This window comes from Carassius auratus, chromosome 27 (assembly GCF_003368295.1).
Source record: "Carassius auratus strain Wakin chromosome 27, ASM336829v1, whole genome shotgun sequence".
Lineage (NCBI taxonomy): Eukaryota > Metazoa > Chordata > Actinopteri > Cypriniformes > Cyprinidae > Carassius > Carassius auratus.
In genome coordinates this window covers 15,557,530-15,578,491 of record NC_039269.1, presented here as the reverse complement: position 1 = coordinate 15,578,491, position 20,962 = coordinate 15,557,530, and the positions used below count along the sequence as shown (strand labels likewise).

Here is a 20,962-nt window from a genome sequence, read left to right as displayed (position 1 = left end):
GGAATTACAGCAGCCTTGTGACAGCGGTGCAGACGGGTCACATGGCGAATTAAATGGCTCTCTGACCCATGCCAGAACAGAGCCTTAACCCCCCCTCGACCCCATGGCACCCACAACATTGCCATGTCACTCACGGTACATCTCAGCGATCCACACGCTCATTCACAAGGACAATAAAGCAGTGTGGCCCACAATAACTGCTTTCTGGTCAACGCAAATGCATCGTTCATCTAAAAGCCAGTGAAAGTTCAGGTGAACAGATTGTTTGAATTTGTATTTTGGGTTCATATCGTGCAACGTGAGTGAAGCATTAAGTGTGTTCGGTCATGCCTGCAAACAATTCCACAATGCGAAGCACTTCCAATTTCACAAGGTACAGTAAAAAATGACTAGTCAGCTGAAGTGTTGTACTTACTGTCTGCCTGAGAGGAGAATTGCACGCAGCTCAGCAGTAGCAGAAGAGGAAGCCCAACGGGCAGGAGGGGCACAGACGTGCAAATATTAGGCACCATGTTCCAGGTTGGCACTGCTCCCCCTTGGTCCCTGCTTTCACGCAATCATAGACTAAAACCTGAGGAACACAGAGACAAACATGTGTTAGCACTTGATTCAAGGTAGCACAAACAGGCATGCACACTATTGAGTGTGGGCGTGACGAATTGAGTGGTCTGTCTAGGGGCAACAGGGTTAATGAGGTAAGCAAATGCTCTTTTATCAAAGTAAACTAAACCCGTAATCTGCTGCCGGTTAGCTAAATATCAAGAGGACAAGAGAGAATTGGGATTTCCCAATAACCGACTGCCATTAAGATTGTAAAGTGGCTCTGTACAGATGGCCCTGGATCTCCTGAAGTGTGGAGGTAATACAGTATAGCCACACACACACACACACACACACACACACAGTTCCCTAAGGATGAATGCTACTTTAAATCAGCGCTTACAGTATCTGAGGTCTATGAAACTGCCTGAATATAGGGGAAGTTATGTTGAAACTGAGTTGAGCTGCTGAAATTTAAAGCTTTTAAAAACTTTTCACGCTAACGTCTTTCTAGAGGTTACTGGCAAAAAGTCGCAAAATACATTGAATTACTATGTGTTGTATAGAGTCAGTAAATGAGTCAGTATACAGTAAATTTAATGTTTAAAATACATGTTAAATATATATTTATTTTAAATCTTGTCATGTTTTAAAGAAGTACACTAATTTTGATATGTGTACTAAAGCATGTCAAGTATGATTAGAATTGGAACTGTAGTGTGTTATATTCCGTATTACATTTGAAGTTAATATATTATGAAATGTAGGTTTAATTCCAAAGATGTAATTCCAAAAATATTTAATCACATCACAGGTTTCAATAGAAATGACATTAATATATTTTTTGTTTACCATAAATTCTTGTCAGAACATTCCGCAAAATTCTATATTTCAAAGAAAACAGAGGGAATTATCAAATTACATATAAATATATGAATGGATTCAGCTAACTGGATTCATTACAAATTAAACTATAATTTGTTTTAATTTAACTGCAATTAACTTGCAATTAATTGTGCGAAAACATTACGTCTTCCACTCTGAAATCAATGCGTTCATGTGTCTAAACGCATTCGATCAATAATTTCCACAGTGTGAGTGGCTGGTGAATTTAACAAGCAGGAATGTGAATAGAACCAAAACAAAGGCTCAAGGCTCTTGCGAGGTGAGAAATACTCAATTCACCTGAGGAGGTGTTGACTAGCCAATTATTAACACACTGATTTCGGATGCATGTTGGATGCGTGCTGATATGCCTGGCTGCCGCGTTTGTGAGAGAGTGCCAAAAGAAACAATGAACAGATCCTAACAGGGAGGTGTTTAAAGAGTGTTTATTTTTTTCATACAAAAGGCTTTTTGTTAATCTTTCTTGACAAGAAGGTTTGGGTCCAAAAACAACAAGAGACAACGTACATGTTGAGTCACAGCTCAGTTATACCAAAAACACCTGGAGGCCGCAGCAATCATTCTAGTAATAAGCCTTCACTACCTTTGGAGGCATATCAAAAAAAGAGCAGTTGATTAGGTCACCAATAGAGAGAGAGAGAGAAAATCGAGACAAGCATTGCACTTCCAGCATGACCTACATTTGGGAAACACTGGTAGGATTAGCCAACTGATCTACTTTTTGGTCAAAAAACAATAATTTCAAAGCCGCCTGCCAATCACCGAGCTCTTACACCACGCCGGACTTGTTTGTTCGGGCTGGGGTTATGGAGAGAACGAGTAAATAAAAAAACAGATAACAGCACAATAGCAGAGCGAACATATACATCATGTGAGATTTACCCAAGGAGCAGTGATATTGCGCAATAAACCCAGTTCAAACAACCATCAATCTCATAATGCGGTTGAAAAGCCACGGTTCCGTTTTAAAAAACTAGGCTATACTAGCATCCATTACTCAAATGTATTGTGCTTTTAGCATGAATCCAGTGGATTATTAAGGATTATGATCAGAATAAAGGATCATCATTGAACAAATGCCACTTGCAGTTATTCGTGTGCATCTCGTATCACGTGAGATCACATAAACACTTTAAGTCAAAATGTGCATACTTACAGATAGCTTGATCAAAAATATGAATTTGGTCTTTACTACAAAATGATTACACGGTTGAGCCAAGTTTATGTCTTCTTAATGATGATTCTGGCTTCTGTAAAAAAAAAAAAAAAAAACTTTTTGCTGATTTTACAGCTGCAATAAAGGACTGGTTTACAATGCACATGTGTGGGAAAACCTATTGGATCCATAGTCTTCTTAAAACAGCACAAATTAATAAGGCCAAACCTAGCACAAATAATGTTTTGCAGTGTTATTTTTTATTTTCTATTTTCCAAAATACAGGATTATATAAAGAAAAAAAATTAAATTACACACATACACATACATATATATACACGCACACACACACACACATTAAAATATGTAAATTGATTATATGTCTGTTGAATTGATGTTATGTGGCTATTTAGTAAAAATCTTATCTTTTTTTTTTTTTTTTTGACGGTAAAGCTGAATTCAGTTCTCAGTGTCACATGATCCTATAGAAATCATTTTAATATGCTGATTTGGTGCCCAAGAAACCTTTTTTTACAATAAATGTTGATTTCTAACGTTATAAATATCTTTTTTTTATCAACTTTTGCTGAACAAAAGTAATTAAAAAAAAAGTTATTGTTTTTTTTGTTTTTTTTCATTTACTGACCTTTAACTAGTAGATAATAGAAACTCAGACATTACCCTTCAGACCAATCCATGACTAGCAATTTTGCATTGTGACATACTAATATGTCATCAGTTCATAACTAAGCAAAGGTTCATTACTCCCGCCTCTGCAAAGAGTCTCATCAGCGTGAATGACCCAGGAATCTCGTCTTAGTTCCACTGTGTTCCTACCATCAAGGATAAATAAACACTTCTCTCCTTGTCACTCTTTAGGCACATCTCCTTCCAACCGCTCTGACGCCAGTGATTGCTTTTCCCTTAATAGCCCATCCAGAGATAAAGACAACAGAAGATCTATGGCAGGGCCTTGTGTAGACAACCTTATTGACATCTTTAGGGAAGATAAAGCTGAGTCCTTACAACAAGACCTGTGTTGAAGAAAATTGTCCGACACCATAAACAGCACGGGCCACGGCTCCTGGTTTAGCCTGGTCTGTGATTTCGACTACAGAACTGATGTTCAAGTTTAATCTTTCATACTTTGACAAGTTTATAAAACATATGACCCAAGAGAAAGTCTTAGATAACTTTGAGAGCAAACAGGAGACGGTAAATCTGATTAAATCAAATAGAAGTGGAAGGTAAGCAAATTACTTGGTGCTACACTTCATGTGGGAGATGGTTTCTCTTGACATAGAGGTCTACACTGCAAAATAACAACAACAACATGCTCAAGTTCAGCTTAAAACAACCTTTAGTGCTGACAAGCTTACTGATAAACCACTCTTTTCGTTGTTAAAGTGGCAACATCTAGCAAATGTAAATTAGCAAATAATGTCAAAAACAATGCAAATTAAAGTAGCATTTATTAGAGAGAAATGTTATGCTAAAACATACCACCACCATCCCATGATTGTTGCCATTTTGTAAAATTATAGTACATTTCAGTAGTTTAATTTTCAAATTTGTAGACAAAACCGAATACTGAATACTAAATACTATCCGTCGTAATCACATTGGCTTCAATTTTCAATGGCATATTGTGCTTGGCAGCTCTTTCACTGTGTGTTTATATCTCCATGAAAAATTCTTTGTTTACATTGAAGTATTACATTAAGCCCTTAAGTACAGTGTGATGGTATGTAATATGACTCATATGAATAATGCATAGGCCTGGAGTATTGACACACACACAGTACACGTGAGACCTAACCAGAAGAGCAATCTTTAAGGTCTCTTTTGTGAGTGGATGACCAAACGTTCCCTCAGTCCTTTCCGTCATGATGTGAGCCTGCAATCACATTTGACTCTTAGATAGATGGCATCAAATGTGCTGACAGCTCAGTCATTTATTCAGTGTAAATGCCAATAAAAAAGAAGCAAAAGCTCTCGAATAAGACATAACCAGGAGATTTACTGTCATATTTTGAAGATTACCAAAAGGTTTCTCATTCCTTCCTGTAGCTGCAAATCAATCGCAGAGTAATTCAACAGAAATGAGATGTACTACACACACAGCACAACACACACTGAAGAAACGCTTGATGTGGAATTCACTGTTGAGTTATTATTGATGTCACAGCAAGAAACAAAGGTGCAAATGTATTGTGAAAAAAGGTTTCGTGAACAAAAAAATATTTTTCTAATGACAATGCTGAATGTGACCCAAGATACATGACTTCGTACAGGGGGGCGTGAATAGATGTGACTGGATAAGTACTAAAGACTACATGAAATTGGACTCTGAAGTTGGACTGTGGGTTATTAGATGAATTATCTAAAGGTTCTGGCCAGCACTTCAACCTCCAATTACTTCTTAACCTAAAAAAACAAAAAAAACATGCAATCACAAAAATATACCAGGAGTTGAACAAAAAACGAGCTCAAACAAAGTTGACGGCACTACGTATACAACAAAGAAACACAGTGCCTCTGAATCCCCCACAGCCTGCTAAGTTTACCCTCAACATCGGCACCGGTGCTCAATCCAAACACAAACAAACAGAAGGCTTGTCAACAGAGACCAGTGACACCTGAATCAATACTGCCGGAGACTGAATAAGCACATCTTGACAATGACACTTCATTAGAACAAAATGCCTCTTAAATCTGCAATCTGAAATTTTTTAAGTAGTTTTCATGTGAATACTAGTGTTGGGCTATATACTCCGTAAGACGAGTCTCCATTAAATATTGTTGATATTTATAAATGTCAATAAAAAGTATTGCGGAATTGACTTTTTACGTACGCTATGTGACCTGTTAATGCGAAAACTTTTAAGCGCTAAATAGGAATTTTTGCAAAATTTGCGCTTGTCCATTAGGTGTATTTTCAATTCGCAATTTCAATTTGTGCAATCTGAAGGGTAACTGAAATTCGCTTATAATGTCCTATCATCAATCTGTTAGATCGCCTATACATGATATTACCGTGCAAATGTATTTAATAATAGACTAACCGTATTTTTCGGACTATAAGTCACATCTAAGTATAAGTCGCATCAGTCCAAAAATACGTCATGACGAGGAAAAAAACATATAAGTCACACTGGACTATAAGTCGCATTTATTAAGAACCAAGAGAAAACATTACCGTCTCCAGCCGCGAGAAGGCGCTCTATGCTGCTTAGTGTACACTACAGGAGCATTGAGCAGCATAAAGCGCCCTCTCGCAGCTGTAGACGGCAATGTTTTCTCATGGTTCATTGCTCTTGGTTCATGTCTAATTAATTTTGATAAATAAATCGCACCTGACTATAAGTCGCAGGACCAGCCAAACTATGAAAAAAGTGTGACTTATAGTCCGACTCTCATAGCCGGAGAGTGAACCAATTTCTGGGTCAGGCTAAAAAAAGCCAAATGTTAGTGTAATCTATTAACTAAATATATAAAATTAAAAAAAAAATCTTATATGACTGAATTTGTATTTAACATGATAACATTTTTAATAGAAACATTGTAAGTTACTAATTATAATTCTTTTATTTCCTCAGTTTCCAAACAGCAGCTACAGAAAATGAGCAAAGAACCTTTACATAAACAAAATCATAATCAGCAAAGCTGTCTATACTGTGTGATGAATAAATCTCTTATACTTACATCGCATACACATTTTCAATTTGTTGTTTATGATGAGAGAATTCCAATAAAACTCAAAAATAAAACTCCAGTGCATCGGCAACGACTTATCTGAATGCCTCGGAGTGGTCAATACAACTCAAGTGTATTGGTTATAACACACACAATGCAGAAAAATTTATACTATTGTACAAACAAGCCACAGGCATTATCTCTGACTATCGTTGATACACAGAACGTCTATTGGCACAACCATAGTGAATACTCACAACAATTTGTCAAAAACATATCTGGACACATAATTTAACTCTAAATCAAGAGAAAGCAGAAATAAATAATAGTTTGCTTTAAAAAATTGACCATCTTTTCAGGACCATTGAATATTATACATATTTTTATTGTGACATTCTTTTTTTTTTTAAATGTGACTCACCCAAATGTCTGTCATTGCAGTACACACTTGAATTATTAATTTATTTATTTTTTATTGTTTTTAATCTCATGAATTACATTCTTTAAGCAAAACTCACTGAATAACTGTAGGACATTAAAAACAATCCTTTACGCAGGAATGTTTCCTCTAGAAAGAGAGATTTCACTTATGAAAAATCATCAACACCACGTCCTACATCACTGTTGAAGACACAGCATGAGAGCGAGAGCTGCAAAGTCGAACAGATCTGAAAACTGATCTGAGACAAGTGACTCTAAAGAGAGTAGCAGAGAATGGCGTCATGCCTGATGTTAGCAACTTCAAACGCAAGTGGCTTTCTTCAAGTCTCCAGTCCAGCCCTGAAACACTATCCGTTGTAGAAACTTAGGTGGGGCAAGAATTTAGTTCACAATACTGGTTTTCTGGTCACGGTTTGCAGAAAAAAAAGCTCTTGATAATGCGTGAACGTTCTCCTTGACTGGAAGCAATGCAAGACCCATTGTTTTCTGAGGGCGTAAGTCCTTTTCCGTGTTAAGACAAAGATGGGATTAACCTAGGAGGCCTGTTAGCATACACTGCAACAATTTTTAGTAGGGGAACATTCTAAAGGATGAAAACAGGAAGATTGCCATGGGAAAACAGGTTAACCTGGGAGTCATTATCTCCTCTAATTACGAAGTAAATAAGTCAAATAAGATTTCACAGGTACAACTCATCCATTTACACAGCTGGATATGAAGATCAGGCAGTGGAGGAACACCTTATCAGGTTTTAGGTTGACTCAACGACTCGCAAACAAGCAAATCTCATAATCAAACCGCCATTCATTCTGCAAACTAAGCCAAACTTCTGCTTCCTGCCGAGCAAGTCCTATAGGCGTGGGTGAGCTGTGGACACATCTCACTGTGGGGTCTGCTGCCTTTCTCTCTTTCCATCTCTCGGCTCAACAACAGACAGCTGTGGCAGATGGAGCCATATCCCCATCAATCTCGTGAGGCTCCGGATTTAAAACTGAAAAGAGCGAGCAGCGATTGGGAGGAGGAGGAGGTGATGTCACAGGGCAGCAGACGTCAGGGACGGCTGCCATGAGAGCACAAGGCTAATTCAAGCACTAACAGACTTCCCGTCCAAGACAAACCAACAAACCTCAGACTGGCGAGGTGGCAAGTGGCTGCTTCCTGAACACGCCTTCATGTTCTTCCAAGAAGTTGGAAGTTGGACTCGATATAGGTTACTAGTTGCCTTTCTGAAGAGAAACCAACATGGAGGCAAGCTGGGCAGCTCCATTAGCATTCAGGGATGAAGCACACAAACCTGTAGTGTTGCTTCCCACCGGTGAGAGTGACAGGTAAGGGAACGTGTTCTGTTCCCTTTTTTAATGCAGATGAAGTCATTAGTTTCTTTCGCCCCAACTTGGTGATGGTTGTAACTAACGGGGCAGTGCACAGCGAAGCTGAGAGGAAGAAGAGAGGGATTAGCCTGATAGTTGCTTTTCACTGAAACTCTCCACAGCATAAAGGGTTTCTCTGACAGCTTGACCACGACAGGCAAATTAGCCAGGGTTTCACTTAAAATGAATGAGATCAAAAGAGCCTTCCGTCTCCAAAGCAGTGTCTATGTGCTTTTCTGCAAAATGGGTTTATACTGCCGCACTGTTTCCCTCCCCATCAGTGCTATATAAGAATTGGAGGACCACTTTGAGACAAAAGGCGGAACCTCTCACTTAATCTATAATAACAGTTACAAAAAGAACAACCTGCCAATTAAATATGAGCTGATGTATGTACTCCAAAAAATCAGATGTGATTGAGGAACAAAAGAATGAGAAATTATCAATCATTATACCACTAAAATGTGCACTTGGTTGACAAGAAAAGCCACTGGACCACAAACACACACGTTAATAACTCTGAGGTGCACATCATGTCCATTAGGGATGGGACACAAAGGTTGACTACTGATAATCCTTACTCTAGGCCCTGCTTTTTATATCCTTCCCACACCCAGTTAAACGTACACACACAAACACACACACACACACACACACAAAAAAAAAATCATGTTGGCTCCTGTGTATATTTTGCATTTGATTTGTCACCTGTAAATAGTATGTTTGCATAAAAAAAAAAAAAACTCTCTCTCTCTTTCTCTCTCTCTATATATATATAAACTGTATAGTTTTTAATCACCAAGTACCTCAAAGATTCTGCTTAATATTTCACCTTGAAGACCTCAGTGCTGTCGGTAAAGGGGTGACCGTCTGTTCAGCTGACAGCCAACATCTGACAACATCCTCTCTATTTTCAGTTTGAGATGCTGTGAATCTTGAGGGTAAAGACTATTTCACATCTCAGCCATTACCTGGCAAAAATAGAAATCCTTCCATCTGCTTGACCGAGACATGTCGGCACTGTAATGTGTCGTATGAAATAGATGGTCCAGAACCTGACATAAAATCCATCTTGTTTAGGACATCCATCTACTGCTTCGCTATCTATCTCCTGCCTCTTCCACACTGTCTAGACCATCTTTTCCCACTCGGTTCTCTTCGATTTTCACCCTTCTGCACTCACTGCTACATACACCCACCACCTCATCCCCCGCCGTGGCTGCAGGGTGGATGTACCTGCAGTAAAAACAGTTCTCAGACTATCAATTACATCTTCAACAGACGCGCAATGTTGGCCCCCGTCTCAAACAGGTTCTGCAGCTCTGCCAACAGAACAACATGCACAGACACATGTTGAAGCAAACACAGTTCATGAGAAACACCCATATTTACTTATGAACACCAGTTGTTTGCATCACTGCACTGTACATATACTGCATGTAAAAAATAAATAAATAGTCAAGGTAGGACACTCTATTGTAGGAGTAAAATAAATGTGTCACCGGACACCCTCTGTTTGGGGCTGTTCAATAGACCTAACATGAGTGACAGCAAGAGGGACCAAGAAAGTAAAGAAAAAAGCCCTGCTCCTGTCAGGTCAGAAAATGTCCGAGATGTCTTTGTGTCACACTGGGATTTTAATTCTCAGAGACAGGAATTTTTCCACATCCCAACTATGGTGTTCACATGGTTTAGTGTCAAAATGTCAATGCTCATTAGAACCTGATTATCCAGTTGTGTTTAAGGACGCCACATGTCAGTACGTGACAGAATCCCATCGACATAAAAGACATCTTGCCTAATCATTATTCAGTCCAAAATATAATAAAGCATTTTCAGAAAAGGAACACAAATGCAGGAGTCAGAAAAAAATGTAAATACAATACCCAAAGATATCAAACTATAAAATAAAAGCAATACATATTCAATAAGTCTGCTTTTTCATACTGTAGGTTAATGGGTCAACAGCATGGCACTCATTCCTGATTGGACCGCTTTACTCATTAAAAAACAAATTTCCACAAAATGATTTGAATATGCCTCTTCTATGATTTTTATTTTTTTATTTATTTTATTTTTTATAAATTTCTGAATTACAGTATATTACATTTTGATATTTTGGGGGATATAAAAAAATGTCCTAATGGTAAAATAAAGAAAAAAATCCTTAAAAACTAGGTTTTTAAAGAGTTTTATTTTTATTATTTTTTATCTTAGACACTCATACCCATCATTGACTCAAGCAGAATTCAAGAAAAAAAAAAAAAAAAAAAGACTAACAGTCAGCAAATGGCAGCTGGAAAACAATGTTTAGGATGACCTCTAAAGCCCAGATAGATCTCTAAAGCACTTATTAATGCATATGATTCCACTTTCAATGTCAAGTCTAGCTGCCCAGGTCTTGAGATTTAGATGGTTACTTTTTTTTCATAGTATATAGTTGCATTCCTTGCAATCCCCATCTACTCACTAACAGTTTGCCAGGAAAACTAGCTAAATCACTTTTATTTACTAGGACGGGGCATCTCCATTAGAGGGAAGATTTACATGGAAACAAACTAAGGATTAGCCATCCCATTAGCAAACCGAGTCTGTCCGCTGGTTTTTGAAAGTGTGGGATGTTTTAACTAAGATAAGATTCAAGGAGGGCACTGAGCTGAAAACACAACAATACCATTCATCATGAATTGCATTGTGGGAGAATCCAGTTATTAATCCTCTCCAGTACATTCATCCAATGCACGCCATCTGTCGGGTATGGCACCTTTGAACAAAACGCTCTCCTAAATTATGAAACAATTTCGCGTTCCTAGAGGCGTAAAGAGTTTGTAAAGGTAAATGTTGTGGGGTTTTGTTGTCAGATGTCATTGCCTCGAGATATAATTCATAACCAGAGATACCAAAAACGGAAAATATAGACACCATGGTAGCGAAATGAATTCATTCTCATTCGCATATCCAAAACAAGCCATCACATTCCGGGGATCTTGCTGTGCAAAGCATTCTGGGGAAGGGAGGAGGATGACTAAAGCAGGGCAAAGAGCCACTCATCATGAAAACTAATGCTGTTGATACCTAATGACATTGCTGTTGCACGGCGAGGTTGGGGGTGAATTCAATTGTCTAGCAAAGAAATGAAATGTTTTCTCGTTCACAAACAAAGCGTCATTTACCCTAAAGGTAATATAAAGCAAATGAACAAACTGCTCTGACACACTATTATTGGTTGTGGCTCCCAAGGTGTGTGCGCTTTGGCCAGTATTGTCTACACTTGTAAAAATGGTGTTGGGTTTGAAAAAGCTGAGGAAAATTTGGTTCAGCAAACCTCCTAAAGGCTTTGCCTTATACAGAGACAAGACCCCTTGCATCATTTTGAAACAGTTGCAATTTTTCACAACAGATATAAAATAAAAACTACGAAAACTATAGCAAGTGTTAGATTTATAACAAATTCAATGAATAATAACACCCCTGCCAAAAGTTAAGGGAGTCATGAAAACCTACATATTTACATATAATCTGTTTCTGACACAGAGTTTGCCGCTACCATGATGCAAACAAAGTATTAACAAATGAATGTTAACATGTAGAGTTCAGAGGTCCACTCAAACCACTTATTTAAAGTCTCTAGTCATGCAAAGACCTGGGAATATCACCGACGGACCACTCACTGACACTTTTTACAAACATTTACACTCCGCCAAATGGGGGTGTTTCAATCAGCACGTCCATAACAACATGAATTAAGGAGCAAAATGAGTTCCTGTGTACGCAGGGTAATGTCCTCTTTAATAAAGAGGATTTGTGCGGTTATTTCAGATCCATCTCTCTTAATATTAAATGTGTCATAAAATTTAATTTGTACCCTTAATAGCAGATTTGACTTTTGCTGTTTTGATGAATATTAACAGGCGTAAAATATGGATATTTGAGTGTTGAGCACTTGGGAGTTAGAGATGCATGTTTGTGAATGCTAATTACTGCAAGGCTCTCAAAGAGAAATTATTTGAACAATAGAGGTAATCACACCCTATTCAACAAAGTGCTGGTGACAAAAGAGCTTTACTCTAAACAAAAAACACCATCTTTGAACAAAGCATTCTTTAAAAGATCGATACCAAATTATGTTGCTCTTCATCTAAGAGTGTTTGGCTAATCAGTAAACTATGAGGTCAGTATTACTATAGTTGTGATGTTTCTCAATCCAAATGTAGCCCTTAGATCTTTACATGCACCGTTCCAGCCCTGTCTGAGCACATAACTGGTGAAAAACTGCACCATCTCACGGTGGCTGCCAGGGACAGTAACCAGTAATGTACCAACGTACCAATAAAAGAATAAAATATTTTTTGTTGGCCAGAGAAGATGTTGGCAGGTCAAATAACAGTAGATCTAAACTACTGGCTCGACCAGGCTAACAGAAAATATCTTTATTACCGAAACCTGTTCGAAGACTCAAACACTCACAGTGCCTCATTTTTCAGAAATTCCCTCCATATCCCAAAGATTCACTGAATTACTATGATGATATCGTCATGACCCACTAGACTTTCTCTTAATAGAGAAACCATGAAAGAAAATGTGGAACACTGAATAAAAATCTATCAAGTGAATATTAATGGCACAAGATATATTAATAACAAGGAATTCCTTTAAACTTATGCCAGATATCACACAGCACACGTGTTTATATAAACGAGCTAAATGAAGAGGAAAATCTATTCCAATGTCATTTCAATGCCACTCATCTGGGAAAACCGGTTTACATTATATGTTTTAGGTTACAGTCATTTAATTATACAAAATTATCATTCTAATAAGACTTCAATTACGCTTATTCAATGACACATTACTCAACAAAACCTACGTCAAAGTTGCACTAGAACATTTTTTAAATAATCTGACACCGGCTAATTAGTTTATTCGAAATAAAATAACAACACTGGTGTTATTCCACCCAAAACTTATACTGACACCTTCAAATGTCACCACAAGAACATTATTTGCCATGTTGTTTGTTGAGGCCTTCGGTCTTTGGTGTGATCCCACACTTTACTGAGAAGAGCAGCTGGCGACACGACTGTGAAAGAGCTGTAAAAGAAGAATTTCAGGTCACCAGCCTGTATGTGGGAGGTCAAGAGTGACAGACGAGGGGGTCGGCCGCTACCGATAAGACCAAAAACTCCTGTTGGGCTCCTGTTTTCTATTTTTTATGCAGAGGTGGGCAAGTAGATGATAAGATCAGAGTGGTTTTGATTCCAGAAACTTTTCCTTTAAAAAGCTTTTATCAGGCTCTGTTCTCCACCCCCCGCTCCATTTAAGAGTTGCAAGTCTGTGCCGGTGAATGATTAACAAGAGTGAGAGAGAGTAATGGTACAAATTTTGCACAACTTTGAGAGAGCAACTTTCGGTTCTCTGAGGCACAGCCCCAGGAGGTCTCAGCTTGTCATGCTAAACAAAGCGAGACAGACGTGCTATCTTTACACTCTGTTCCCTTCCCAACTTTCCACCTTCAGAAAACAAAGTGAGAAAGAAGCCACTGGAAGCACTTTTTCCTGATAAAGAAGCACCCAAAGTTGAGCAAGGAACCTATTGTGTAACCTTCACTTTGCTTGTTGTATTGAGCCAAACGCACATTAATTTCACAGGGATGTTTTTTTTTTAAATGGTCCCGGCTTTCATAAAATATATCTCAAGCAGACACAAGCCAATTTTCATCTGTCTCCAATAATATATGGAGTTATGAGGGAGACATCCATTTCAACAACGTTACAACTCACAACAAAGCCTATAATTTTCATCTGTCACCTTTAATCAATGGTGTAGTCTCTTCTGAGCTCGCAAAAAAACGGAAACTCGCTGGGCCAGAAGCCATCCAGAAAGTTAAGACAGGATCAGGCAAGGAGATAAAGACAAGTAAGACAACTGGAAAAACGGGGTTTGGCCCGAGACTTCATGTGGTCTCACAGCAGGGTCTCTCACGTTATATCAGTGGTAGCTAGGGGACACTCAACGGCTCTCTATGCAAAGTCCCCTGAAAAAAAAACAAAAAACAAAGGAGGGCTCTTAACAGACAGGGGCAATGTGCCAAAGAGGTAGCCAATAGAGCCAAAGTAAAAGTATTGTTTTGGTTTAACAAGTGACAATAAAAGGACAAAAGAGAGGGAAAAAGTCCTTTGGGAGGAAAAGAAGAAAACCTCCGCAATAGTGGGACAAAGTTAAGACAGAGTTAAGGGATTACTTACTTTAGGCAAGTACATTTTAAAAATGACCAGAAACAGAGAAGAATAAAGTGATTATGTACTTTTCATTCAATATATTTCACATATAAAAACAATATAACTTCGATTACTGCAAGTGTTGATTTAACTTACCCATAACAATATGAAAATTAAAAAATATCCAGAGGAAATGTGAGAAAAAGTAATCCTTTACTTAAATCTTGAATGTTTTCTTCTTCCCTTGACTGTTATTCCCAAGAGCGATTGCCACAATATTCAAATCCGTACACGCGTATCATCCAGGTGGGGAGATCCTTGTTAACAGCTTGAAGTGGAACAGACAATCGAGCTTTTTCCCCCTTGATATTCAATCCAGTAAGTGTATAACTGAAACCAAACGAATCATGTCTTTATCCACAGTTAATAAATGTTAACTTGTTTCAGTAGTTTCCCCAGTGGCTTGGTAAAACTCTTGTTGATTGTGGAGAGAGTTGATTGTAGTCCTTCCTGAGGGAAGCTTCTTCACACTGTGAGCTGTGAGTAGGCGTCAGTCTGGGTGGAGCCAGTGTGATGTCAGAACAGGGGCTCTCGGAGTACTTTCCTGGCAAATGGGCTGTGGGGTTGATTTTACTCACCTGTGTGCAAAGGTTGTACGTGCTTGCCCGTGTGTTCACCGACTCGTCAGGAACCTCGCCAGGACTTAAATGTTAATGATTAATCAAGTTACGATGGAATCATGACTTGATACACTGTTATGTGGAGAGAATTTAGATATAAAATGCCATGCCTGACGTTTAAATTGGGTCAACATATTAACAACCATAAGAGCAAACAGGCAAACAAGCGTGACACAAAACTCAAAAGAACGTAAATGTAAGTAAATGGATGAATTAATGGAAGAAAAAGTGAAAAATAGTAAAAGACAGAAAGAAAAAAAAAACAGATAAATTAACAAATAAAAGACTGAAAACAAAGGTTGTTTACACTTAATTATAATAAGTGTAAGGTAACAGTATCAAATCCGGCACTTTTCAGGACAGAAATCATTGCCACAAAGCCTAAGCAGTTATTCCCACACAGAATTCCTTTTAATGTCTTCTTATTAGATTACACTGAACCTCAGTGGAACATTTCTACCCCTGCACGGCTAATGTTACACTAAAAAGCCATACACAAATGATGAAACACATGAGGAAAATCCTATGCATGCTATTGAATTTACCACATAATGTTTACAAATGACACAGAGGTTGGGCTACAAATAATCCTTATCCATCATAGGGACTAGGTTATAATATCCTAACTCTGTCACAGTCTTTTTATATTGGAGAAATTTGTTTTCATTTCACGGGTAATTATATAGATGCATTCCATTTCATTTGTGCATGTAGACTAAATATTGACATGACATAATCAAAAATATAATTTCTAGAGCCCGACCGATATATCGGCCGGCCGATATTATCGGCCGATATGAGCTAATTGCATTTAAATCTGCATCGGCGTTTATAACGGCCGATGAAACATGAGAAACAGTCTCATATTCTTCACTCATGTTATGAGTGTTGCATAGTTTGCCCACCAGAGGGCGGTCTGCAGCTCCAGAGTTGCAACAGCGCCAGAAATCCACAAAGAAGAAAGCGATCAGCCAAGCCACCCAGGTGAGTCTGTCGTTCGTCATGTGAAATGATTGTAGATTTAGTTCATACACTGTATATAAAAACGGTGTGGTAGTTCTAGTTAACGGTCCTATCATTATCACTTCTAAATATTCTGTAACATCACTTACAGCCGCTAATGCATTGCTATATTAGATTAGCCACAAAGCTAATACCATGTTTATCAGTGGAAGAGCGCGAACGTTAATAAGAGGTCGAACTATAGAGTTAGCGTTTAGTGCTTATTCTATTGCGGTGTGTTTCCCACATAATGACCGCGTAATGGGCCTTTCACACAGGACGCGGTATGCACAGCGCTTGGCCGCTGGGTTTAGCGTTGCCCTTCAGATACAACGCGATTTGCCCTGCTCTGCGCTATGGCGTAGGCGGAGTTTTAAAAACTTTTAGCGGGAGCTCTTTCATAGTCTGTTGTTCCTCTTTTCGGTCAGCAGCAAACATTTTGTAAGAAGCCGTTGTAAGAAGCGAGCGATAGCGCTAGTCCTGCTGATGAGAATTAAGAGAGAAGCAAGGAAGAAGAGGCTACCCTCAGGCCAAGGGAACAATTTGGTGAATTCAGGCTGGTTACGTTACTCTAACGCTAATATAGCTTCCTTTTTAGCAGGCCCCTTAAATGCTTGCTATTAACTTGTTTGAAGGTGGTTCTTCTCAAAATTGACAGCGGTGTGTTCATGGCACTAACGTTAACCATTTTGATTCAGACTGCACAAAGAGAAGAGGAGAAGATATACGGGTCCGTTGTGAATGTGTCTGTGAGAGCAAATATAGTGTAGTTACAGTAACTACAGTAGGTGCGTCAGAAATGATTAAATCAGAGGGGACATGTAAATAAATGTGAGCTGAACAAGCGCTTTTTTCTTTTCTTTTTTTTTCTTACATATTGTTTCAAAGCAGCTTTACAGACATAACAGGAAAATGTTGAAATAATATTGTTAAATATAAGGAGGTTAATACCTATTGCTTGACAAATAAAAAAATATATATATATTTCTCATTTTTGCCTATGTAGGAGATCCCTGTTTATTATTATTATAATTCTAATGATGACATGAGTAATGATACATGGTGATATTATTAATACACATGCTTATTCTTTCTATGTCTCTCTTTCTGCCCTACAGATGGCTGAAAAAGGTGAATGATGTAGCAGCAAAAGTGTGGGACTACTTCTGCAAATACTTTAACTTTAGTATTATAATTTATTTACAGTACACACACAGACTGTTAAAATCAGCTTCAACTGGAAGAAAGTAAAAGTGTTAAATGTTTAAAATCAGACTGTTTTTTGATCGTTAAAAAATATATACTTTTGATGTGCAATTGTTTAGTGATTGAGACCGTAATCTAAGGCTTTTTTTTACATAAATCCCTTCTGGAAAATGGTTTATACAGCCCACATACATAGAACAGGCAGATATTTTGCCATTGAATGTTATGTAAGTGCAGCTTATAGGAAATGGGTCTAATATCCAGTTTATTTTCAAAATCAAAATATCGGCTTATAAATCGGCTCTTTTCCAGTTAATATCGGCATCGGCATCGGCCCCCAAAAATCCATATCGGTCGGGCTCTAATAATTTCCATTGATTCAAAATGACTGTATCTAGCATAACATACATAACCTCTGAGTAGCTTAAAGGAATAGTTCACCCAAAAATTAGATTTCCGTCACCATTTACTCAACCTCAATGTCATTCCAAACCTGCATGACTTACTTTCTTCTGGGAAACACAAAGGAAGATATTTTGAAGAATGTTTTGACTGCTCTTGCAGTCCCATTGACTTTCATTGTATGGACAAAAAAATCTAAAAAAAAAAATGTATATATATATATATAAGAAATATATAATAAAGAAAATTGCACTCAAACTAACTTGAAACATCCTTATAGATATTAAACCTATTCTCACAACACATTTCTCACTTCTGCCTATTGTCACGTGAACAATGTCTCCGGAAGAGAAACCAGGACAAGATATCACTCTGAGAGTTTCAGGCTCCACTTGAGGAGAGACACTGTGAACATTAGAGACTGCTTTCTAGGGCATAATTACACTTATATCCACAATGGTACCTCTGCTGCACCACCCCCAGAGAAAACCCAGGCACACTGTATATGTGTGGCTTCTACACTACTGCAAACCACCAATGTCAGAGGGAAAGCTGTTTCTATTCATCCTCCATGCATGCTGGAGAAGAGGCTATAGGGCGCAGAAAGAGGTTAAGAATGCCTCGCCACACCTATTGCCCTTCCTGTCCCACTTTCTCCAGGGGCTTTTCAACCATCACATGGCAAGATAAAAGAATGACTGAAATAGCCCATGGGCTACAGCCTGGCCCTGTGAGCCGTTAATTTCAGCGGACGACCGTTTGAAACAGCTTTAGCTTTTACGATAAAGTCGTTAGCGCAGACGGAGAGCCCAACACAGCTGTCAATTACTTAATACCCACCAGCACCCTCCCTGTAATCTAAATCAATTTACTGACACCTTACCCACAATTCCAATTTTCAGATGGGTTACTCTACAACAGGGCAACACAATTGTGCTTTCTAAGAGAGCTCACATGAGACACAATAGAGCTGGGCAATGGATCACTGGAAAGGTTCCCAAAGCTTTGTATGTAATGTTATTAGTTCTGACCAAATGAAGTACCAAACAACAAAACAAACCTCACATTCATGGTGATTCATGAACTGCACTGAATGATAATTATCTATCCTTTTCTCCTAATCTTATTGCACATGGGAGACATTTACCCTGTTCCAAAATCCAATTTTAAGGCAGCATTAAATACTTTTCATACTTTGTGAAAACAGCAAGAATGCACTGTGATAAGTGGAAAAAAAAAAATAAAAATAAAAAATCTGAAATGTGTGATGCAGGAGAAATGAAAATATAAATTTGTTCATAAGGTACTAAAAAGTATCAATAAAAATAGGTCAGTTTATTAAGAAATTATTTAACTTGCTTACAAGCAAAATGCTTACATCAAACTCCACAGAAATTAAAATAGAGGTGAGCCTGGATTGACGACAATATATGTTTCATAAAATACTGATGTGTATAAATAAAATACTTGTATGACCAATAAATAGTTTAGTCGATATTACCGGCCAATATGAGCCTGACGCCGATCTATCGGTATCGCCAAATATGCCATCGATATGATATTTTTTTTTTTTTTACAGAAAATATAACGCAGATTAAATGCTTTTGACTGGTGCAATTACTTAGTTTGCACTCCATTGTTTGCTACTGGTGACCCAAGTGAGTGTAGTGTAGAGATGAGCAGAGGAGCTCAAATTCCAACGGAGTTCGCCGCTTCATATTATCTGCTCGCCACCCACCCGCACCTATATTTGATAGTACATTACAATGAATCTTATTCTTAGTTTTGAATAATAATATGATAAATGGATGGTTCATTTGTAACAAGATTGAGTGACGTTATAGACTAAAGCTGATCTTTTCATCACGGCACGTGTCTGCAGCCCATTAAAGCCCGTGTTAAGGCCACCAGAGCTGATCACAGCCACTCAGTCAATGCTGATTTTAGGATCATACCGGCCTCGCCACAGCCCAGAATCATGAAATCCGAATGTTATTTTAAATGTGTGCATTGTAGCCACATTAATACTCATCATTACGCCTCAACTCACAAAATGAGCATCATCTGTTGCAGACTGATTGCATATAGTTATGTTGTACACTGTAAAGTATAATGTAACAATGCCTAACAAAATTTGCCTATGCGTGCCCCATTTGTGCATGCATAATTTGTGTGAATGGTTAAAATAAAGGCAATTTCAAGTCCTGTCATTTGCATTTACGTGTATAAGAATATGCAATGTCTGCCAAACTTAAAATGGAAAAGCGAGTTCAATTTGACATTATCATATTTTTAATATCCCAACAGGTATGACCCTGCTGTACTGAAAGAAAAGCAAGAGCAAAGCTTCCGTTAGGCATTTCACTTCCTTATCACCACACTCCCACTCTGCCAAAACTCAAATGAAAATGCAAGCCTGTCAATTGTTGCTTGTAAGTGGGAATTTTTGGTGTAGGGGTGAAGTGGCAATCCATAATAAAGCGCAATTTCTATTTTGAAAATCATTCTGTTTTGAGTAAATCACCACCTAAATGGCAAATAGGCAGACAGACAGACAGACAGACAGACAGATAGACAGATAGATAGATAGATAGATAGATAGATAGATAGATAGATAGATAATACATTACTGAGAAAATAACAAAAACATTTTAAAGATGAAAAACCCTACATTGTGATTTACTGTATATTGTTTTATAAATTAATAAAATTAATAAAATTTGCACACATTTTTATGAATCTGGTCAGAATAGTGAAGCTTTTGCTTCAGAAAGCAAATATTAAATTTGTATTTTAAAAGTCATTCTGTTTTAAAATTATCTTAATTGTTTTACTGTATTTCTTATTTTTTGTCACAATAAAATTCTACAGATCAATAATAACCAAAATGCAAAAGAAAATTTAAATTTTGTTATGCATTTAACTAAAATCTCCAGTCTACATTAAATCCAGCTAACTATCCAACTATAAAAATTAATTATTTTATTAAATAAGATTCTCATTAAGAGTATTTTAATACTTAAGTCACTACTGAGAAAATGAATGTCTGCAAAGCATTTTAAAAGATGAATTTCCAGGGGGAAAAACCCTACATATGGGTGGTCGGCAAATTTTTCGACATGACGTGCCATTTTGTATTTTTTCAATTTCTTTGTGCCAACCCTCCTAACCCAGCCATTTTTAAATGATATTATAAAAAAAACAACATGCTTATTTGGTTTTCATGCAAATAGTTTCTGAAGATGTTTATCATAAATAATTTTTTATACTTTTCAAAAGTTTCTTGAATAACAGATATACAGTGTTACCGTACTGAACACCACAGTATGTGTTTGTGTGACAAGG

The 20,962-nt window shown here is 37.7% G+C and overlaps 1 protein-coding gene across 15 annotated transcripts in view; it reads right to left on the bottom strand.

The window, feature by feature from the left end:
- ptprfb (protein tyrosine phosphatase receptor type Fb) overlaps positions 1-20,962 on the bottom strand; it is a 188,379-nt gene that overhangs the window by 109,390 nt on the left and 58,027 nt on the right. For 9 of the 15 annotated variants that reach the window (XM_026206127.1, XM_026206123.1, XM_026206118.1 and 6 more), the window contains exons 1-2: positions 14,484-14,874; positions 416-571 (exon numbers count right to left, since the gene is read on the bottom strand). In XM_026206127.1, the coding sequence (XP_026061912.1) occupies positions 416-512 (97 nt within the window). In that variant the 5' untranslated portion in view covers positions 513-571; positions 14,484-14,874. Of the gene's footprint in view, positions 1-415; positions 572-14,483; positions 14,876-20,962 lie in introns of those variants that run through there. The other 6 variants (XM_026206113.1, XM_026206115.1, XM_026206117.1 and 3 more) reach the window with 2 other exon arrangements.